This window comes from Zonotrichia albicollis, chromosome 2 (assembly GCF_047830755.1).
Source record: "Zonotrichia albicollis isolate bZonAlb1 chromosome 2, bZonAlb1.hap1, whole genome shotgun sequence".
Taxonomy (NCBI): Eukaryota; Metazoa; Chordata; class Aves; order Passeriformes; family Passerellidae; genus Zonotrichia; species Zonotrichia albicollis.
Window position 1 is genome coordinate 789,765 of NC_133820.1, and position 23,583 is coordinate 813,347.

The 23,583-nt window shown below is 50.6% G+C and overlaps 1 protein-coding gene across 5 annotated transcripts in view; it reads right to left on the minus strand.

Annotated features, from left to right (window-relative positions):
- Nucleotides 1–306: 306 nt before the first annotated feature.
- Nucleotides 307–23,583, minus strand: part of GRIK1 (glutamate ionotropic receptor kainate type subunit 1) — a 97,621-nt gene continuing 74,344 nt past the window's right edge. For 2 of the 5 annotated variants that reach the window (XM_074530128.1, XM_074530144.1), the window contains 6 exons: nt 22,230–22,348; nt 17,762–17,979; nt 13,168–13,393; nt 8,848–9,098; nt 6,708–6,873; nt 569–706 (listed from right to left, as the gene is read on the minus strand). In XM_074530128.1, the coding sequence (XP_074386229.1) occupies nt 6,724–6,873; nt 8,848–9,098; nt 13,168–13,393; nt 17,762–17,979; nt 22,230–22,348 (964 nt within the window). In that variant the 3' untranslated portion in view covers nt 569–706; nt 6,708–6,723. Of the gene's footprint in view, nt 707–6,707; nt 6,874–8,847; nt 9,099–13,167; nt 13,394–17,761; nt 17,980–22,229; nt 22,349–23,583 lie in introns of those variants that run through there. The other 3 variants (XM_074530120.1, XM_074530136.1, XR_012577506.1) reach the window with 2 other exon arrangements.

Below are 23,583 nucleotides of genomic sequence, written 5' to 3' on the forward strand. Positions count from 1 at the left end.
AAGATGCTGCTGTATTGCAAGGAAAAAGACCAAGCAGCTCCAAGCCCCATCCAACCTGGCCTTGGACACTTCCAGGGACCCTGTGCCAGGGCATCCCCACCCTCACAGGGAGGAATTCCTTCCCATTATCCCATCCATCCATCCCTGCCCTCTGGCAGTGGGAAGTTCATTCCCCTTTGGGCCCAATCAGCCCAATGAGGACTTCAGTTTTCCTAACCTCTAACCAGGCTTCTCTGGAAATGGGACTTGTTGGGATACAGGGAGAAGGTCACTGCAGTCAGGGAAAAGAAAAGTTTCACTCCCAGATTCTTGGAAAAAAGAACCCTGTCAGTTGTTTATTTATTTATTTAGAAAGCACATACAGCGATGCACGGGGAGGGGACGGAGATGCAGACCAGGTGAGCAGAGAAATCCAGCCCAGAGGAAGAGCCAGACACCTCCTGGAGGGTCGGTGGTACATCAGTCTAGGCGAGATTAAAAGAAGGAGCCATGGGGAGCCTCTGAGGAGCGGGAGCTGGCGTCCCCTCGGGCGGGCTGGCTCTGTCCTGGCTCACGCCATGGTCTCCTTCCTCAGCGTGCGCCGCTGCTGGCACGTCAGGATGCTCGGGAAGGACGACTTCCCCTTCGTCCTCGACCTCTTCTTCAGCTTCTTCTGGTGCTTGAGGGAGATGCCCAGCTCCTCCATGATGGCATTGAAAGAAAGACACTGTGGGGAGAGGGGATGGAATTAAACGTTTCCCACAGGGAGAGCCCGGCCAGAGCTGGGCCTGGCCCTCACGGAGCTCTCAGGTGAGGGCAGAGCCCAACCTGGACCCTCACAGAGCCCTCAGGTGAGGGCAGAGCCCAACCTGGGCCATTGTGGAACCCTCAGGTGAGGGCAGAGCCCAACCTGGACCCTCACAGAGCCCTCAGGTGAGGGCAGAGCCCAACCTGGGCCATTGCGGAACCCTCAGGTGAGGGCAGAGCCCAACGTGGATCCTCACAGAGCCCTCAGGTGAGGGCAGAGCCCAACCTGGGCCATTGCGGAACCCTCAGGTGAGGGCAGAGCCCAACCTGGATCCTCACAGAGCCCTCAGGTGAGGGCAGAGCTCAACTGGGGCCCTCACAGAGCCCTCAGCGCTTGGCCCGGGGCCCTCACGGAACCCTCAGATGAGGGCAGAGCTCAACCCGGGCCGTCACAGAGCCCTCAGGTGAGGGCAGAGCCCAACCTGCGCCATTGCAGAACCCTCAGGTGAGGGCAGAGCCCAACCTGCGCCATTGCGGAACCCTCAGATGAGGGCAGAGCCCAACCTGCGCCATTGCGGAACCCTCAGGTGAGGGCAGAGCCCAACCTGCGCCATTGCGGAGCCCTCAGGTGAGGGCAGAGCCCAACCTGCGCCATTGCGGAACCCTCAGGTGAGGGCAGAGCCCAACCTGGATCCTCACAGAGCCCTCAGGTGAGGGCAGAGCCCAACCTGGATCCTCACAGAGCCCTCAGGTGAGGGCAGAGCTCAACTGGGGCCCTCACAGAGCCCTCAGCGCTTGGCCCGGGGCCCTCACGGAACCCTCAGATGAGGGCAGAGCTCAACCCGGGCCGTCACAGAGCCCTCAGGTGAGGGCAGAGCCCAACCTGCGCCATTGCAGAACCCTCAGGTGAGGGCAGAGCCCAACCTGCGCCATTGCGGAACCCTCAGATGAGGGCAGAGCCCAACCTGCGCCATTGCGGAACCCTCAGGTGAGGGCAGAGCCCAACCTGCGCCATTGCGGAGCCCTCAGGTGAGGGCAGAGCCCAACCTGCGCCATTGCGGAACCCTCAGGTGAGGGCAGAGCCCAACCTGGGCCCTCACAGAGCCCTCAGGTGAGGGCAGAGCTCAACCGGGGCCCTCACGGAGCCCTCCGCGCTTGGCCTGGGCCCTCACAGAGCCCTCAGGTGAGCCAGGGCTCAGCCTCAGAAGATCCAGCTGGGAAAAAATTCCTGGACACAACAGGTGACTGCAGGGGTTTTTCCCTAACTCATCTTCCAGTGACTTTCGTGTAACTTTGGCTCAACTAAAGACGTTGATGGACGTTTCTGAAATTCCCCACAGGCGCGTCCGCCATGTTTTGGTGGCCTCGCATCACTTACCCTTTCTCGGTTGGCCCTGGCCTTACAAAAGAAAAGATCTTGTTTTAAACACCATATACTTTAGTCACAAAAGAACCACGAGCATGCTGGAGGAAACAAAGAAGAGTTTTTTTAAGGTTTCTTTGTGGCTTAGTTATTTTTCCCTCATGAAATGAACGGACATTTCTCAAATATAGCGCAGGCCTCAATCTTCGTCTTTTCTTTGGAAAGAATCTTTTCAAATATCGTGTGGTGAAGAAAGGAGATAATTACCACAAGAATAAGGGAGATGAATGGCTTGGAAAGAAAGAAGAGATCTTCATTCTTCCCACCATCACAACATTAACAAAGACATCTGGGGTAAGTGGAAACATATTTTAAAATTCACAGCTGGAATAATTATGTATAACAGAAAGAAACAGAAGTAGCCTTTAAGTGGAAGTATCTGGCTTTGCTAAAAACCCCCCCAATAATTGTTCTGTGCAAATATACATGAATAGATGATTTATATATAAAATCGAATGATGGCAGCAGGGGGAAACTAAGCTTTAAGCCCCTTACTTTATAAATAAATAAAGTGTGTGACTGGGTCACACGGGAGCGAGCTCCCGTGCTCAGTGTGGATTTTGGGTCCTGTGTGTGCCACCTCGTCCTCATGGGCTGAGCTGCACACAGCTGAGATCCCAGATTCACAGCCCAACATTTTCCTTCCCTGAGGTGCTTCATGTTTGTTCATCTGCCATCCCGAGGTCAATTAAACTGCTGTTAATTGGCGCCGCTGCCCAGAGTCAATGGCACAGCCAGGGCGGTGCCTGCTGTCCTTTCAAACGGCAGCCGTGGTGTGCAGGCCTCCGCTGCTGCCATTGTCATTTAAATGCGCTCCCTTTGTGGATATAAACCCGGCATCCCGGCTCTCCTTCCCCCGGCAGCAGCAGCAGGAGCCGGAATGCTCCCGACCCTTCCTGCGCGCTCCTGGAGAGCCGCACCGCTCATCCCCAAACCTATGAACCCAAAGGCTCTGAGCGGATTACTGCTCTCTGTGGTCTCAGCTTTAACTGGTTTCAAAGTCTGAATTACAAAGTGAATCCAGAGCTCCATGGTAACTAAGGTCCCATTAACCCTTGGTAGGATCCATCAGTCTTTTATTTTCCTTCCCTGTGTTTCTCACTAGCCTCCTAATGTGTTGTATTTAATCCTGGCCATTACTCCCTGCAGAGTGCAGACAGGGATGATTTCTGCAGGTGAAAGAGTGCATTTTACTGCCTTGTTAATAGGCTGGTACTTTAATTTTCCAACGGGATTCCTGTTACTCAGACTGTGCAATAACCACAACGCCTTTCACATTCATCTCCACAAAACACCCCCCTGAAGTTCATTTTGCATGTGCAGACAGATACACAGAACATTTTGCTGGGAGGTTTTAATATCTGATCTGTGGAGTGCCCAATGGCTCCACTTCCAACTGCTTTGAATTTTAAAATAATTATATCAGGAAGACTCCAAGGTATTCTTAGGAAAAAGTGGTGCACAGCCTCAGCCAGAATGGTGTGGGGTTTGTAGGAAAGCCATGGACAAGGAACACACCCCAAGACCTCTGAGCCCAAGTCCTCTGAGCAGCACCTGCACAGCAGCCTTCCAAAAGGAGATGCTGACATTAAAATTCGATTAAAAAGGGAAATATACTGTTCTTTTGTCTCATAGTCAGGTGGCCAGACTGAATTGCTTTAAAACCCCTTTTTTTCCCATGCTGGTCAGTCCACTGCTGAGGTCTGCCCAGAACAAGAGCAGAGTGGGCACAGATCAATCCCTTTTACAACTTCATGATGAATTTAACATTTTGCTTTCAGCCAGTTTAACTTTCTCATTCTGGCAGCGTCAAAGTGCTGCCGGCCATGGCATGTGAAAGGAAATGTCATCCTTTAAAAAACAGACTAGGTTCTGCTCTCTGTGTGATGGGGGACTCTTTCTCTGCGCCCTTTGGTCATTCCAGCGGCTGCTAAAGCTTGGTCATGAAGCTCCCAAATCCTTCCTTACACTCCCATGCAGAGGTCTGTGCTAAGCTTTAGGAGAATTACAGACTCAGAATGAAAAAACAAATAAATAAATAAATAGCATAAAATAAAGTAGAAACAATGAAAAAAAAAAGAGTTGTAGTCAGGATTTATCAATCTGTTGCTTCTGCTGCTGGGCTGCCACTGAGGACAAGGCATTTTATTAATACCTTGCAAAACCAACCAAGTAGCAATAAAGCAGCAACCCAAACCCCAGGGTGTGGTGGAAGTGCTGAGAAGTGTGAAAATCAAAGGACATGGGGCAGATTTCATTCTGGAAGGACTCCTGAGCAGCTCAGGGACAGAGGAGGAAGTGCAGAAGTCAGGATTTTTCTCCTGCACCCATAGCTGGGACACTGACCTGTGCCTTGTGCTGAAAGAAAATGGATTTATTTTTGCACAGAAGGAAAAATATCTGAAAGAGTTTCTTTTAGTGAGCAAACTGCTGCTGGGGCACATTGAGTATTCTGTCACACAGATGGCATGAGGAGAGGCATATTCTGGTGGCATGAGGAGATCCCCAAATTAACTCCTTTAGCCTGCCAGAGTCTATTGAGCAGTGACTGTCAAAACAGTGTGACAGTAACCCAGGGATTCATTTAACTCTTCCCCGCTTACAGAAGCTGCTCCTTTGTGCTCTGTTCACCAGGAAAGCCAGAAAAGCTGCTTGCTGCTCACCTGAGCACCAGTGATGGTTTTTGATAGCTGTTTTTGCAGCTGGGATGGGGCTCTGTCGGGGATAGCAGGCACTGCTCTGGCATTCCCCAGGGAGCTGCTGCCAGCCCGGGGGGCTGTGTGTGGGACAGCTAAACCCAGGGAACGATGCTGCACTGCCAGCAGGGCTGTGGGACTGACAGCTGGGACAGTGTTTACCCAGCAAGTGACAGGAACGCTCTGGATCCGGCACTAATCTAAGGAACAATTACTGAACCGGTCCAAGCTGCAACCCTGAGGATTTCTTGCATGGAGCAGTGATGGAGATAAACACATTAGGCATCTTCCTTCTCCTCTGAGAGCTGAGAAGAGCTGAATTTAATTAGTTTTAAGTCTCTTCTACTGGGAAGCTGCAAATAAAAAGTGTTTTCTTAGATCAGGTATTCAGAGGACCTAATTCAGGTCTTTGCTGGCGAGAGGGAGCATTTTATGGAGAGCCAAAGCTTTCAAGGCCCCATTCAAACCAGTTAAGAGACCATTCTGAGCAAGACAATTTCTTGCAGCATCTGGAGTGCAGCATAAACTCCCCCCCCCTGGGTGGGCAGGGGAGAATGGGAGCAGCTGAGCTGTGAGCAGAGCTCTGTCACACAGCACCGGCACCGGGACAGGGCTGAGAGGAGCTCGGGGCACTGCTTGCTCTGCCTGCCCTCAGCAGCAGGCACACAGACACCGTGCAAGGGGGAGCGCTTGGCTGTGAAGGAATCCCCTCCAGCAAGGGCCCTGACTGCACAGGGGGCAGAAATGGCCTCAGGAAAGCAGAACAGTAACTTGTCTGATGAGCTGAAAACGCGAAATAGGGCTGAGGGGAGGGAGATGAACCAGTGACACTGATGGGAATCTGGGATACAATGGAACACAGGTAACAGGGTTTAGGAACACTGGGGTGTACCACAGTTCATGACATCCCTCGAGCTGGCATTTCTGTGCACTTTGTGTATCTCAGATTGTTAACATATGTTTTGTTGGTGGCAAAACCACATCCAGTCCACTGTCCCCTGCCCTGTCAGCCCCTGGCTGGCTGAGGGCTGGAGGAAATCCAAGTGTTGTGGTCCCGGGGTGTAAAACACATCCAGTTCCAGCCTCCTGCACAGAACGTGCCACCGGGGTGCAATATGCAAAGCAATGCCAGGGCTTGGCTGTCTGGGATAAACTGATGCCCGACTTTCCCACAAAGGAGTTTCTCTGTTACAAATGAATCTCGTGAATTGCTCAGACAAGACAATGGGGTTGCTCTATTAATGCTCTGTGTGGGTGTTGCCTGAGGGTGCTCCTATTGAAAATGTCCTTAATGGCTACATGGCATAAAATTTAACTGATGGGTCTGACTTTGTGCTACGATGGTTACTAGCAGGCTTGGAGTAATGCATTTTAAATGGAGGAATTAAAATTCATTAAATATTGACACAGGGCATAGGAGATGCCAGCTCACCATCTCTGCAGCCTGTAACAGGGGCTCAGGAAGTTAATGGAGCCCTGCAGGGTGTTTGGGAGGTTCCTGAATTCAGAGCTGCCTGAATTCAGAGCTGCCTGGCCCACTTGCAGCAGAGACCAGGCTGGATGTTCCTCCCTGCTCTCAGTAACGAGGCTGCCACTGCTCAGCTCGGTTGGGGAGGAGATGAAAAGGAGGAAAATCATTTTCTTACCTGAAGCAGGTGAATTACCCCAGGAAACGACAAGGTGACAATTGCACATGAGAGGCTGTGACAATTCTGAAAGGCTAGCACGCTCCGCAGAGCTCCCTGCTGGGGGTGTGATTGTTTCCTGCGACACCATTTAAAGTGCCCCGTTTCGGGCTTTGGCAGTTCGCTCTAGACCACTCAGCCCCTGCGTTAACCCTGCGTGAGCTCCCCCGGACACACCTTGCTCCTCTCCTGACTACACCGTGTGGATCGAGGGCTGCGCTCGGATCCCCCGCTCCTCCCGGATTAACTTGCCACAGTCTAACTCCGTGGATAAGGTGGTGCCAGAGGTGGAGTTGGACGGGTGGGGTTGCTTACACTGCAGTCCGTAAAAGAAACAAAAGGCCTTGCATGCAAGAGAAGAGAAATGGAGAAAGTAAATAAATGAACGAAGCAAAACTGAAAACAAGCATGAGAATGATTCAAAAGCCATTTAAATCAAAAGAGACTCAACTCATGGGAACAGAAAAGTCACAGATTGTGTTCAACAATGCTTTGGATTAGCTTAGTGATAACACACCCTGGCACAGCATTTCCCATCTAAGCTGCTTATCTCACCAGGGAAAAGAGAAAACAATCCCAGAGAAACCAGAGAGAAGCACTGGAATCGCTGCTATTGTGCTCTCGGTGAAATTGCCTCTGGAAAACAGGCTGGATGTGCCACATGAACTCACTTGATGATTCTAATTATTAAGCAACACCTTGCTGAGCAGCAGCAGTGCAGGTGCAGAAATGGGGGTGTGCACACGTGTGTGCAACCCCGAATTGTGTTATTCACCCACTTATTGCTCAGGAAATTAACACCCCTGGCCCAAAGCTTCAGGTCTGCTTTAGTCCTGCCTTCAGGGAGGCACTGCCGTGCACAGACTCCTGCAAAGTTTCCAGGCTATTCTGCACCACGTTAGCACTTAAACTAAACATTTTAATTATACTAAATATTTTAATTAGCTGCAACTGTTCTCCAAAATGTATTTGAATAAACGATCTCCCGAGACAGGAACAAAACAAAGATACCAATACATTTTTTATGCATTTTGTGCTAAAATGGGCTAAAGTACTAATTAGAAAGCTGCAATGTGTGCAAATACATTAATCCTTTATCTCTGACTTATCCCAAACCAGTGACCCTTTGATTGGCATGTCCTGGGGTTGCTCCATGAGCTGCATCTGTTTTTTGTGGACAGTGACGCTGCTTTTGATGCAAACTGCACCTCCCAGATCGAGCTCAAAATGTTCCCTTCCCCTCCCACTCATCCCTGCTGCCCTCGGGGACGGTCTTTGCCTCAACAGCCACTCCTGGCATTTATGTCACCACCCTTGTAGGATAACACCTTGGATGGGGAGGGGGAATCCTCCATGGAAAAGCCTTTCCCACCTCAAAGTGCAAAAGGAATTTAACCCACTTTGAGGTGGGCGCCTCACATCTGGGAGCCTGGAGTGAGGAAATGGGAACCTTTGGGGACTCAGGGTCACCCCCTGGTCCTGCAGGTGGGGTCCCCTTGTCCCTCGGGAAAGTCTTGCTGGAGGGAAGGGGAGCCAAACGGGGCCACAGCAGGGTCCAGGACAGAGCAGGACAAACTGGCCCGGGGCAGGAGGGGCTGGCTGACAGCTTAGGGACACTGCCAGCTCCTGCCCAGCCCTGCCTCCTTCACAGGGCTGGTGGCTCTAGAAAGGGGTTTTAAGCATTGATCCCTTCTCACAAAATGCTCTAAGGCTCAAGGTGTGATTTACACACAGCATTTCCTTAGTTTTCCTCTGCCCTTTTAAATTGCTCATTACACTTCAGCGGAGCTATCACCAGAACTTCTTTGGCTCCACAATCTTTACAGTGGCATCCATCACCTCTCGGTAGATCTCCCTGCTTTGAAGTGCATCCTTCAGCACAAGTGGTAAACCCCTGGCTTTGAAAAAAGATGCTTTCTAGGGCAAGAGGAAAATGACTTTTGGGATTTGGATGTGCTTTCCTTGTGATAATGCCATATAAATGACCCAACAGCCCAGTTGTCTTTTATTCCTTTCCAATGTAATTTATGCTGGAAGTCCTGAAGTCCAAGCAGAAACTGTTTGAGAATTAATTGCCCTTGTTCTGCACTGCCCTGCTAAGCAGCACTAATTGGACCGTGGGTGAGGCACTTCCCTGTCGTTATTAATGAATTATTTGCCATTAGAGCCGGGGCTGCCTGGTGGGAGCTCAGCGGCGGGAAAGGCACGCTCCATCCCGGAGGTGTGTGCTGCTGAGCCCGGCCATGGGCACTCACGGCTCGATGGAGCAGGGCAGGGGCACTCACTCACTCACTCACTCACTCACTCACTCACTCACCTGCTCGATGTCGCTGTTCTTGCGCGACTTGTAGATGAACTCTCCGATGGCCACGAACACGGAGAGCACCAGCCCCGCCGCCAGCACGATGAAGATGCCCCCGATGTTCTCCACGCCGAGGGCGCTGGCTTCCTTGCTGTCCTCCTCGGGGCAGCCGTTGCCTCGCCACCACTTCTCCTTCATCATGTGCAGCTTGCCCTCCTCCTGCAGCTGCAGGATGGCGATGGTGATCTTGTCCCTGTACGGGGACCCTGCAAGGGGACAGCGAGGCCTGGCTGTGCCACCATCCGAGGCAGCAGCCTCCCTAGTCACAGGGGGGATTACTCCAGCTGGAAAGGGAATCTCTGTTGGTGTCTGCCCTGGGGACTGGGAAGCAGAAGGCTGCATTGCTGCAGTTATTTGAGAATTCATGATAATTTTAGGGTCTCCTAGGGAGGTTTATTTAAGCCTTGGCAGTGGGTTTTCTTGCCAAGACATTCCTCCACATCATATTTGAATATTGCTGTGAGCACTCGTTGAGAATTTCCGCTTTGCATCCCTTCTATTGACTTCAGCATCTGTTGGTTTCTCCTGCTGCCTGTAAATGAGGGCTGCCTCAGAGGAGCCCACAGCCACTCAGACACCTTCTCTTCTCATTTACACTCACAGCTCCACCTCAGCTACCTACAGCTTGTAAGAACACTGTGTGGACAAGTTCTTTTTATTTTGATTTGCAACAATAGCAGCCCTGCAAGCTGAAAATAGGAACAATTTCATGCTTTTGGTTTGCAGGCCACCATTTGCTAAATGATGTGTGTGCAGGCTCTGCAGCTTTATGGGCTGGGCAGTGTCTGGCGAGGAGTGGGGTCACACTGGGTGGCTCAGTCTGCTTAGATTTGCTCACACTGCTCAGCCTCTCCATCTTCCAAACTCCTGCAGCCTGTGTTTGTGAGAGAGACTTTGTGGGACCAGGATTTTGTGATAGCAAGGAGGGGGCCTTGCTAGAATGATTCTGTGAGATGCTGTTTGGCTCCAAAGGCACATGTGTGCTCCCAAATCCTGCCCTGCTGGACTCCCTACAGCTGGAAACAGTTGGAGTCTGGGCTGAAATGCAGAGCTGAAAGCCCTGCAGCTATTTCTTTCCCCTTTCCCCTCCTTTAGCAGCACATTAATAGGACATGGAAGGACAGGACACTGGGGAATGGCTTCCCACTGCCAGAAGGCAGGATTAGGTGGGATATTGGAAAGAAGTTCTCCCCTGTGAGGGTGGGCAGGCCCTGGCACAGGGTGCCCAGAGCAGCTGTGGCTGCCCCTGGATCCCTGCAAGTGTCCAAAGCCAGGTTGGATGGCACTTGGAGCAGCCTGGGATGGTGGAAGGTGTCCCTGCCCATGGCAGGGGTGGCACTGGATGGGCTTCAATCCAGTCCCTCCCAATCCAGGCAGTTCTGTGATTCTCAGATTTTCTTCAACCTCTATTTTACCAAAGTCACATTTTGCTGCACATTAGAGATGTTGCAAACTCAGCTCCATGAAGGCAAACCAAGCTTTAAGGCAGATTGTGTGCCAGAATGGAAGGGATCACATGGCACTTCAGAAAAATCTCACTGAGGCACCACTCCTCATGCACTGAAATAGCCTCGGAAATTTGGCCCCACAGCTTCAGTTCTGCTCCTTATTTTGCTGTGCAGGACATTGTTAAAAACCTTGTCCCACGGATGCATGTCCCTCTCTCTGCTCTCCATCTCCTTCATCCCCCAGCCCTGTCTAAGGAGAGCAGCGTGAGGAACATTGCGGCTCCTCATTTGTTGTGCCAGCACTCAGCTGCTGCTGGGGCAGAGCACTGCCAGCACTGGGCCATGCTGTGCCCACAGCTGCCAGGAGACGTGTCACACTATCCCAAATCCATCTGGGAAGCCAGAGACCAGCACTGCTGCAGGTAGCCAGCTCTGAGTGGAAAACGTGCCCGCTGTAAGAATGGATGAGTTGTGTGCTTGCTGTAAAAGACCCAAAAATAACAGCACAGAAAACCGGCCAGAAACACCTCCAAAAACTGGCTTTGCACAGAGGAGTGAATTATTACCCCTGGAAACAGCAGTGCCTGGAGAAGAGAGAGCAGAATTGTTTGTGCCTTGTCCCCTGCAATGTGTGAGGCTGCAGGACTCATCCATTTCCCCTGTCTGGAAGGACACAGCTGGGAGCTAAAGTGGAGCAGCCAGAGTCACAGCACAGGATTTGTGGGGCTGTTCATTCCTTCTTGTGTTGTTTATGTTGCCATCAGGATTACCACAATTCATCTGGAGGGTAACAGGCACCTCTAGATTTCTGCACTGGCTTTTAGAGTTTGTCAAGAGTGCCTGGAGAGCTGCACTGGTGGTGGTTTATTGGTGAGCTCTACCACCACTCACAAATCCATCTCCATGCCTCTTTAAATATTCAGCACATTACTTATGGCCTCTGAGCTGTTAACAAACCTCTTAGGCCAAGAAATACATTTATCTACTTTCTCAGCAGTTTCCCAAGGAACTGGGAAGAGCTTTAGTGTTAGAATTACCTGCACCAGCCTGGCACTGATCCTGGAGTTAGATATCACAGAATTCCAGAATCATTGAGGGTGGAAGGGAACTGAGAGCACTGAGTCCAGCCTGTGCCCAGTGCCCACCTTGTCCCCAGCCCAGAGCACTGAGTGCCGCACCCAGGCCTTTCTGACACCTCCAGGGATGGGCACTCCAAACCTCCCTGGGCAGCCCCTGCCAAGGCCTGAGCACCCTCTCCATGGAGAAATTCCTCCTGATGCCTATAACTGCTGTATTTTATTGCAGAAGATGCTCTGATAAAATGATACATTTCCTGGATTCAGGAATTCTCCAGTTCTCCTCCCTGTTTCTTCAGGAGCCATAAGGTGCTGTCCAGCTCCCTCACTGGACATTCTGGAGTCACAGGCCCTGTGGTTTTACATTCCCCTGCAGTTAAGCCCTGATGAAGATCTGGTGTTAAGGGTCACAGACAGCCCTTTTAAATTTTTTATTTTCCATACAGCCTCTGCAATCAATACTCTTGAATGCTCTGAGAGAAATAGCAGAGCCTTGGGGGTCCCTCTGAATAGTGGCAGGTTTATCTTGTTTATGAAATCAGTTGTTTATGAGATGCTTAATGATGCTGGATTATTCCACAGTGCTTGGGGATATATATTCCCCTGAATTTTGCAGGTTTTTCTCAACAAAAATATAAAGGTTCACTTCTCATACAAGAAACATCTTATAAATATATTTCACAGCTGCATTTCCAATGGCTGCACTGTCTCTGAGGATTGCCATCTGTTCCAATTATTCCTTCATTGTTCTTGGTTTAAAGTGTGGCAGTTTTATAACCGCAAGGAAACTCTTGCCATGAGCTTGTCATTCCTGGGGGTTTTAGCTTTTGTATCACTTTTCTCAGGGTGCCAGGGCTGTTCCCACATAGCCAGTGGTAAAATATTCTTGGGATGTCATGTCTGTGACAATCTGTCTGTGGGGCTCAGCACCACAAAGCAAGTGCAGAGGCGTTTCTCCCTTATTTATATTGCTCTGTCAAGCAATGGATGAACTAATCCCCAGCTGGACATGGCTTGGAGCAGCCTGGGATAGCGGGAGGTGTCCCTGCCATGGCAGGGGTGGCACTTTGAGATTCTTTCCAAGCCAAACCCTTCTGTGGCTCCATAATTGTATGAACACAGGATAAAATCTGGCTCCCCCGTGCCAATTGTTCACAAGTGCACAGCACAAAAATCTGACACAATTTTTAATGCTGTACAATTAGAAGATCTTAGAAAGAGTACTGCACATGCTAGAAAAGGTCTGCCAGAGAGAGTTCAGAGAAATTGGGAGTCTTAAAGCTTTGCATGAAAGGGGATGATTTTCTGATTTATTTCATGACCTCAGTGCAACACTGAAGAACAGTGAGGGTCACCTGCAGGGTTCTGCATCAGGGAGATGCAGGATTTTGAGTAAGGAGTTTTCTTTGGGGCACATACAGAATCCCAGAATGGTTTGGGTGGGAAGGGACTTTAAAGCCCTTCCAGTCAGGTGGGCAGGGACATCTTCCACTGTACCATCCTGGCCTTGGACACGCATCCACGCATCCAACCTGGCCTTGGACACTTTCAGGGATGGGGCAGCCACAGATTATCTGGGCACCCTGTGCCAGGGCCTCAGCACTCCCCCAGGGAGGAATTCCTTCCCAATGTCCCATCTAGCCCTGGTTTGGTCAGTGTGCATCCATTGTCACATGATTCAGTTGTGTTTCTGAGGTCCCAGGAGTGAATGGTTTGCCTCGGGGGACACTGCTGTGCTCCCCAGCCCTTACCAATGGGGGTGCCCACGCCGTAGCCCTTGGAGTCGATGAGGCCCCCGATCTGGGTGAGGTTGCAGTTCCTCTGGGTCACGTACTCGATGCTGGTGGACTCCATGAGCAGCGCGTAGTCGGTGGTGAGCACACGCTGGATGCCCTCGTCGTTGTTCTTCACCAGCGCCGTCTGCTGCCGGCTGCTCATGAACGCCCACATCTTCTCGTACGTCGAGATTTTGGATTTCTGCCGAGGAAAAGGGGGCACAGAGTCACACCAGCACCCCAGCTGCCCTTGCAGGCGTGCCCCAGCCTCCCCCGCCTCAGTGGCGGTACCACATCCAGAGTGACAGGGAACTGGTGGCAGGGTTTCCTTCCAGCAGCACTCCCCTCTTACTGGGCTTTGTGCTGAGGAATCTCTTCTTGTTTCCCACTTTCTCTGCAGTCCCTCAAGCCCTGTCTCTGGTTTACAGCCATCTCAGCTGATTCCAGGCTCCATTTTAAACACCAGCTTTGGGAGGATACCTGTGAGAAGTTGATTTTCTGGTCCTTTGAGCTTTAAATGTTAATATGCCTTATCTATGAATTCAGTATCTGTGAATGTCACCTGAATTCCACCTCAGTTTGGTGAGCCACACGATACCACTAAACTCTGAAGGTGGTTAAGTGGCTCTCCACAAGTAGTTACCATTTTTATAGCTCAGTTGGGAATATTTTTGAAATTGATGCTATGTTTATGCACTAGACTGAGTCTGACAGTGGAATTTAGTGGAAGAATGTGTTCCTTACTCAGAAGAGTTTGTAAGAACAATCTTGGCTTCTCAACTTGCCAGCTCCTATTTTTTTTCCTCAGCATGGATCCTGTGCCAAATTTTGGCCTTTGAATTTTCATTAATTTCAGTGGAAACACATCTGCACTTTGGAAGGCAGGAGCTGGCACAAGCTGCAACACAGGGTTAAGATCTGTAATGATGGAGGGGCAAGAAGGCAGTGGAAGATTTATGGACATGCTGGAAACAGAGCAGGACAGCAGTCTGGAGAAATAAAGTTTGTCACTGCTTGTGGATGGGGAACATTTTGCCTTCAGGGGGACTTCTCCCACATTTGTCATTCCCACAGATGGGCAACGCTGCTGGGGTGCTGCTGGCTTGCCCTCCTAAAAGGCTTCCCTGTCCTGAGCTGCCCAGGCCCTGGTTTTGGGGTATTTCCATCTGCTCTGGCCAGATCTGGCATCTCTACACAGGGAAAAGGCCAATTCTAAGGTTCTTTTTAAAGTCAGAACTCCATTTCCCCCCCACAAATAATTCCAGTTGATTTTTTTTCATTCCCCCCACTGTCTGGCTAAAAGTAACTACAGAAAAGTGACTTCCTTGAAAAATATCTCATCTTCAGATAATTTTTTTTCTGAGGAAACTATAGCAACAAGGACACTGGTGCTAGGCATTCCAAACCTGGGCAGTCACAACCATTAGCATGGGCCTTTTAGACACCACTAATTGCAAGTGATGTCAGCTTGAATAAATGCAAGTGGAGCTTTGGAAAGTGCATTTGAATAAATGCAGGTAAAGCAGTGGGGGTACCTTGCTTTTCTAGTGTGCTTCCTGACCTCCATCCCATCCAGCAGTTACAGCATGTAATCTCATCTTCCAGGGCTTCCTGCTGCTACTTTGAGCACTAAGTCCTAAATCGAAGTTCTTTAGAGTCTGCTTTGTGTTTTCCTGTGCCTGATGTCTACAGAAACCTTTTTTCCATGTGTGTCCCATTCAGTCCTGGAAACCAGAGGGATTTGGGCTGTGCCCCTCCTGTGCTGCATGTCAGTCCCTTGTTCCTGTCCCCTCCACAGCGAGGAATGCTCAGCACGTGGTGGTTTGCTTTGAAAAATGTTGTTCTGAAAACAATCTGTTCCCCTTGGCATCCCTTGGCTTTGGCACTGTTTGATCTGACAAACCACAGCTTGCAGCAGAGGAAGCCCTCGAGGCCGTGACCCTTCCCAGGGCGCCCAGCCCTGCGCTCACTCCCCAGGGTGTGTTTGCTGCTGCCGCAGCGATCCCTGCTTTCCCTGTCCCCGCTCCCAGCGCTTCAGCACTCGCGGGGGCTGGACAGCTCCTGGGACAGAGGCGGAGCCTGGGATGTCGCTGGAACTGCGCTGTGCCCTGGGAGGAGAGTGGGAGTGGAGTTACTGCTGCCTGAATCACCTGAACTCCCTCCTGCTGCCTCCTCCCAGGCCCCTCCCTGGGGTCTGTGTGTTTGTGTAGCTCAAGGAGCAGATGCACCAAAGTCAGAGCCTTCCTCTGCACACACAAGTAGCTGCTTTTGTACAGAGAGCTACTCCAGGATGTTTTTATTTCAGGTTTTGGCCAGGACAAAGAACTCCTAATCTTGTGAGGATCTGGAGATGCTTCCATAATAATAACCCACAGAGTGTTTAAAAGTGTGATACACTGCATTTCTCATGCATTTTCACTGTGTCCCCATCCCTCTGCCAGGGAATCCATGCCCAGTTTCTGTGCTGCCCTTCCCCTGTGCCTCTGTGCACATGTATTTCAGGCACAAGTAAGTTGGCACATGTAGTGCATAAATATTTAACCACCTTGTCTGAAGGTTTGCTTTTACAAGCTCACATGCTTTAAAGCCTACATATTTCTGCCTGCAGGATTAATGGTGCAAAAAGAAATCAGCGTAAAACTAAAAACAGCTCTAGGAAATTTGTTCTGAGCTTCTCATGTACAGCTCCAGGACCTATTTCCTCTAAAAATACAGGGATGCAACAGGATTTGAAGTTTTGTCTCTGAAGCTAAATTTGACCTCAGAATATCAATGGCAGTGAGCTTCTTTGGGCATCAAAGAGCCAGAGGAGAATCCAGAGCTTGCTTTACTGGAACATCTCCAGGTGGGTTTCCATCTCAGTGGAAATGTCAGCTCATCATTTCAGGAGCTCACTACAGCAAAATGCTGTAGCTGGTGTTTTCCTTTCAGCAAGGAAACATCTCTGCTCAGCCCCAGCAGAGCCTTGCCAGGGGCAGCTCACCCCTGGCAGTGCCAGCAGGGACAGACTACCCAGAACCCCAGAATCCTGGGATGGTTGGGGTTGGAAGGGACCTCCAGAGATCACCCAGTCCAACCCCCCACCAAGGCAGGGTCACCTGGAGCAGGTGGCACTGGAATATTTGATTTTTGTGGTTTTGGGATGTCCCCAGAGAGGGAGAGATCTCTGTCACAGATGTTGCTCTGCCCCACTGCTTTCCCCAGAGTCTCATCCCCTCCTGAGGCTCTGTGTGTGACTCCATGAGCACCATTCTCAGACACCACAGGGAAAAGCCTGATCCAGGCTCATCCTGAGCCTGCCTTCCCTGCTGACACTGCTGAGGCAGCTGCTATGGAATTCTGACTGTCACAGGGGTTTTGGGCATGTATTCTGGATTTATAGCTTGTTGGCTTTTGCACTGACATTTTATGAGATTATCCATTTGGTCTGTAATTAATATAATCATTAAAAAACAGGAAAAAGACATAATTATCACAGTTGTCTACCAAACAATTAGCTACAGAAAACTCTTCACTTGCAGATGTGTTCAGGTGTGTGTGTGGCCCCTGCATTGATAGTCTGGGTAATATTGACCATGGAGCATTAAAAATAGGGACAAACAAACTTGCATTTTCCTGTGGAATTACCATGGTGTAAATGTGGCTTTCAGAAGGGGAAGCAGACTATTCCAGCTGCTTTTTAGTGAAGTGGCTGGGAGGAAATAGCATCCCAGCTGGATGAGAATATCCCCATGTCCATGCCCTGGCTCCCATCAGTGGCAGATGGGTTTACCCCTTGCTGCACTTCACTGCCAGGCTGGTTTTCCACATGTGCTGGGGGAAACCTGCTGGGTTTTACACTCCTGGTGCTGAAGGATCCCCTGAGGCTGAGGTACCTGCTGTATTTACCTTCTCCAGTCCCTCAGGATGCTGTGGTTGTGGCTGTGGGTGAATTAGGTATTTACTGACTCCTCTGATCCCTTGGGATGCTGTGGCTCTGGCTCTGGGTACCTGGTGTATTTATCTTCTCTGATCCCTCAGGATGCTGTGTTCCTGGTTTTACTGAATGTTGCATTTCCCTACCCCTGTGACCCTTGGGGAATGCTGTGTTCCTGGGTTTGGGTGAATGCTGCATTTCCCCACCCCAGCAATCCCCGGGGATGCTGTGTCCCTGGTTTGGGTGAATGCTGCATTTCCCTATCCCTGTGATCCCTGGGGATGCTGTGCCCCTGGGTTTGGGTGAATGCTGCATTTCCCCATCCCTGTGATCCCCGGGGATGCTGTGCCCCTGGGTTTGGGTGAATGCTGCCTTTCCCCACCCCAGCAATCCCCGGGGATGCTGTGCCCCTGGGTTTGGTGAATGCTGCATTTGCCCACCCCAGCAATCCCCGGGGATGCTGTGCCCCTGGTTTTGGGTGAATGCTGCATTTCCCCATCCCAGCGATCCCCGGGGATGCTGTGCCCCTGGGTTTGGTGAATGCTGCCTTTCTCCACCCCAGCGATCCCCGGGGATGCTGTGGCTCCGCCTCCCGGCCCCGCAGGAGCCCCGGGAGCGGCTCCAGCCCCGCGGCTGCCCCAGTTTTTGCCTTACCTTGAAGAAGGTCATGGTGGATCCGTCCCTGACAGCCCCGTACTCTATCTTGGTTTGCTTGGCCAGGTCATCTGCCGAGTCGATGGGAGATTCCATCCTCTCCACGGTCAGGAAGGCAGCCAGGTTGGCAGTATAGGATGAGATTATGATTAAGGTGAAAAACCACCATATTCCTCCAACTATTCTGGTGGAAAGAGCTTTGGGCATCAGCTCTGATCCTGTTACAACACCATCAAAAAAATCATATTAAAATGAGCCTTTCCTGATACCACGGCCTGGTTTTAGGCACAGAATGCTTTTATGAGCTGTAGCATGATAAAATGATTTCAACAATAATCTCACAGATGCACAGCTGACATTTATAATGGTAACACACTGGGAAGGGGATGTGTGCCATGATACATGACAAATGGAATTATCCTTGGGTCTAAGCCCCTTACCTCTCTGAGCTAACCAGCCTTGTGATATTAATCTTGTGCATCCCCAGCCAGCTACTCTGGTATTTGTCTGCTCCTGGAGTCCCTTTGTGCCCATACACTGCAATCAGTTTTGTAACCAGAGCTCTTTAGCAAACGCTCTTCTGCTCCCAGCTGCCTGACAGAAATACCCACAGGAGGAGCCTGCCCCGTGCATCCTATTGACACAGCTCAGCACCAGCAGGGAGATCAGTGCAGCCCCAGTCACCTCCACTGAACCTCAGCTCAGCCCCCACAAACCCTCTTCTAGCAACGTGGGCTTCACCTCTGAGAAACCAGAGTCCATGGATGCATCCCTGGGATCCTCAGGGCGATGCAAAGTTTTGCACAGTGAATTTAACACATTATTCTGAACAGGTCTGAGCAGCTCTCTGCCATTGCCATAAAGCCCCAGAGAGCAGCACGTGTTACCTGCACTGCAATGGTTTCCAGGCACTCAGATAACCTCTATTTCAGCCACAGAGATACTCGTGTTTCTAAGTGTTCTGAGGCAAATCTTCTGCTCTTTAACTGGGGGGCCATTCCCACTGAATTCTGTGCATAATGTGGGATTCAGGATCTGGTTCAGCAAAGCTCTTAGGTCTACACCTGAGTAATTTGACTTCAAAGTAAAGGTTTTGCATCATTATTTTGCTGATGAGGGATGGACTTAAGAAAATACTTAAGAGCCCGTGAACAGAGTGCTCAGGGCTAAAGCTTTTGATTTCACAAACATTTTTCTATTACTGGAAAAACATGTTGACATATTATGCCTCCTCAGCTATTCACCGAGTTCTGCAAGAAATTTCAACCTTGCATAGAACATTTTCAGACTTTGCAAAAACTCTGAATGTGACTTTTGGGGCAGAGACCGAAAGGGTAAAGCCTTCCCCACCAACCAGCAAACAGATTGGAGCTGTATTTGTAAACACAGAGCTGTGTCTCTTAAAGGTCAGAGCTAAGCTTAGCCCAAGGGTTGGAGTGTGTTGACAGAACTGCCAAACAGCGAGAGCAGTCTGAAGGCAAAAACTCTCACTTGAAATTTTCCAGGCCAAATGGAGTTGTTTCCAGAGCTGTAGCTCTGCCTGGGTTTGTGTTTGAGTTTCTGCTGTACTTTCTTGTTTTCCTGATTAGATTTCTTTTTCATTACAATGGAATATTTCCTTGTTGCTCTCTATTTCTAGGCTGAGGTTGAGCTGCAAAGCTGCGCTCATTCAGGTCATCCTGAAGGGATTCTTGCTTTTAAGCTTAGGCAGCCATACAATAGAATTGCTGCACCTGGCCCCTGATGCTGTGCACACACATGGAACGTGCCAGTGCTGCTCAGGAGAGGATGGAAAATCCCTGTGAGCTGCACTTGTGGGGAGAGGTGCCAAACCTCCTGTGATTTCCTGCAGCAAAACATGGTTTGTGGGAAACAACACACTCCGTTCCCACCCTGGTAATCCTGCCCTGCTCTGGTGAGGTGAGAGCAAACCCTGCTCCTGGCTGAGCTGAGTGGGCAGCATCTCATTTTTCCCATGGTGATTCCAGGGTTCACCTTTCTGAGTGCCTCAGTTCCAGCAAAAAGCTCTGGAACTATCCTAGAGTGGCCTGGGCTGGAAGGGACCTTGAGGATCACCCAGTGCCACCCCTGCCATGGCTTCACACTGTCCCAGGCTGCTCCAAGCCCTGTCCAGCCTGGCCTTGGGCACTGCCAGGGATCCAGGGGCAGCCACAGCTGCTCTGGGCACCCTGTGCCTGGGCCTGCCCACCCTCACAGGGAGGAATTCTTTCTTAATACCAAATCTAAACCTACTCTGTCAGTCTGAGTCCATTTGTCTTGTCCTGTCCCTCCATGCCTGTCCCCAGTCCCTCTCAGCTCTCCTGGAGCCCCTTCAGGCCCTGCCAGGGCTCTGAGCTCTCCCTGGAGCTGCTCCTCTCCAGGTGAGCACCCCCAGCTCTGCCAGCCTGGCTCCAGCCCCTCTGGGCTCTCTGCTGTTCCTGCTGTGTCCCCAGGGCTGCAGGTGGGCTCTCACCTGGGCTCAGGGGCAGAATCCCCCCTTCCTACTGCCCAGGATCTGCTCCATCCCCCCTGCTCCACCTGGGCACTCCCTGCTCCTGCCTGCCCCGCTCCTGGCTGAGCTGGGCTCTGAGGACAGCTCTCCTGTCTGACAGTGACAGCTTCCTTGCATGGATTGGATGAAATGTGCCCTGTTTGGATGCTTTCGGAGGATGCAAACACATCTGAGACTTCCAGGGAAAAACAGGGGAAGCAGCATCTAAATCAAAATGTTGCCAGCAAGACTCGGGGGCAGAGACAATACTTGCTGAAGTCTCTCTAGTGCCTTTTTATGGCAGACATGACAGCCAATCCTGATCCAGACTTTGCTCACGCTCTGTAGAAAAGAGAAAGTCTGATCATCACATTTTAAAATTTAATCACAAGTGGCTTCCAGTCAAGCATAACGAGCAGCTGCTGCCAGGAGGAGGAGTGCAACGCTAGACCCAGATTCCACCACCGCTCCCATCATGTCCAAACTCTTCACGTGACCATGAGGCACAGACAATCACACCACAAGTTTGCACATGGAAACATTTGTGTTGCCTTACAAATGTTTGCTTTTGCCTTTCTTTCTTTTTCTCTCTTTCTTTTGTTTTGTTTTGAATCTCCTTAAAAGACAAGCAGAGTCTGGTTGGGGCTGACTGTCATGTACCCAAGGTAGTGGTAACGAGCAGACACTGCATCCCACAGTTTGCTGTGGATGATGGTAAACTCCAAAAAAGGCAGGACAGGAAACACAAAATCCTGGGGCACTTTCACACACAGGGCAACCACAGTTAGATACACACACCTGCCTGATACTGTAAAACCTCAGCCTGCGTTTTACTGACAAATTGGAAGGAAAATAAAACAAAAAAGCTCCAAAACAAAGCAGAAATGCTCTTCTTTCATCCAACCTCCTTCAAAGCAACTTCTGTGGGGAAGTTCTGTACCCTCTCAATACAATAGTGCACCACTAAAAGCAAGTGCCTCTTAGGTCAATACAAACTTTATTCTCTACCACATCTAGGAAAAAATCCTCTTTATTTTAAAATTTACTCATATCTGTTAAAGAGGAAAGAACAAACTATACCTGTATGAATGCAGAGATGGTTTTACATTCCTCACTTAAATGTTTAGGAATTTAATACCAAGGTACTGCTGGGCTTTGCCTCTTTGGTTGTCATGGGATGGGGTCTTTTTTGTTCAGCTTTGATTCAACTTGAAATGTTTGTTAGCAAACATTTTCTCTCTTTTCAGTGGACCCCAGTTGTTGTGAAAAGTGATTTAATTGGAAACCTTGGAACATAAGTGCCATAACCAAATGTGTTTAGTACATAGATCTATTTGATTTCCCACATGGAGTAAGCTTCACTGCCCCTCCTTGGCATCTGAATAAAATGTCAGCTGTTTCCAAAATCATCGGCAACAGGGGCTTGTGACTGGGTTAAGTTAAGGCTTCTAGGGTTGGATGATTTACAGAAGGATAGGGCTCATACCTGCAGAAAAGCCATAGAAAATCAGGGTTTGGTGGTGGTTTTAAACAAGTGTTTGACAAGTGCCTACAAACTCAACAACCCTTCTGGAGAAAGAGCATCTTTCCCTCTTTGGCAGCTGGAACAGTTCTTCTAGGGCAGCTGAGGCTGTTTGTGCTGGGATGGAGCCCAACATTTTCCTGTTGTCAAACCTCTAATACCAATAAATTCAACTTCAGCACGAGGCACTTCATATCCCTCCTGCAATTAAATTCCATTTCAGCTGCAGAATTCCCGTGCTCCCCTTCCTCTCAGACGCTCGCCCTCCTTCCTCCTGGCCTGGGCTGCAGAGTTCCCCAGCGGCAGTGGCCCCTGGCTTCCCTCCCCTGGGCTACCCTGCGTGTGTGAGGTCAGGTTTTACAGTACATGCTGTTTACAGAGGGTGGAGTTTACCAGCACAGAAGCCCTTGAGCAGACTGTGGGACGTGTGCGAGAACGAAGTGTAACCGGTGTACCTTGCTGCATGAGAGCTCCAACTCCAAACCAGAAACTATTTAGTAAAGTAAAATTGTTTTCCACCACATCTGAGTCTGGGTTGCACGGGTGGGGGTTATACCACTCGTATGGTGTAAACCTGTGGCAGTCAACAGAAACAGTCTGTAAACATCGAGCAGAGGACACACAGCAAACCTGCTGAGCAGCGCGGCACCACGCAGGGAACGGGCACGGGACAGCCTGGCACGGAGGGCTGACCCGTGCCAAAGGAGAGCTGGGCATGAAGGGTGTCCTGGGACATGGGCACTGCCCTGTGCCAAAGGAGAGCTGGGCATGAAGGGTGTTCCCAGACATTGGCACTCTCCCGTGCCATAGGAGAGCTGGGCATGAAGGGTGTCCTGGGACATGGGCACTGCCCCGTGCCAGCTGTGGGTCAGCTGTGGAGCGATGGATGGCACGCTGCTGGGCCTGGCACGGGCACTGCTGGGAGCCACGGGCTGCTCCTGGGCTGCACTTTGGGAATAAGGAAGGAGCAGCAGCCCTGCCAGGGCAGCACCCCTCACTGTCAGTGCACGCTGGATGTGCTGTCCCTGCAGCACTGCCCAGCACTCCCAGAATCACGGGAGGCTCTGAGCTGGCAGGGACCCACCAGGACCATGGGGTCCCCTCTGGAGCAGGTGCCCATTCAGGACCAGCCCCACAGGCCGGGCATCCAGAGCACCCTGCTCTGCCCAGCTTGGGAGGCAGCTCCCCACGCCACAGGGACACGGGATGGGCACTGCAGGGAGGGAGGGAGCTCACAGGGATCCCTGGAGAGCTCTGGGCTGAGCCCACACCCAGCAGGAGCACCCCAAGGACTGCTCCTCCTCCTCCCCAGTGCCACGTGCCTTCCTCATGGAACGTGCGGATGCAGCTCTAATTGACAACCTCACCCAACACATTCTAATTGCTGTTGCAACAATATAATTAAGCATTGAATTTATGCACGGTTGTGAGTGGCGTGCCTTGCCTGGCTGAAGTAATGAAGTCTGGTAATAATGAACCCGTTAATTGGGAGAGGATGTAGCTTAGGATGCCATCAGCTGCACAATACCCAGAACAAGAGTATAAAAAATCATGACAAAAGACAAAGTTTCCAGGTTCAAGTTACAGCAGTTCTGCATGCACCCATCAAAAGAAAAGCAATTCCCAAGTTAGATGTTTCAGATTTCTGCTGCAATAATGGAAGCAGGTGTTGTGGAGTGACCAGACTCAGCTCATGCACACAGAGGGAAACACATCCTTCTCAAGAGACCTCCAATTAGGACCAGTAGGTTTCCAAGAGCCCTAGGAGTGAAGAGTTCCCCCCACAGCGTTCACACGGGGCAGGAAGAA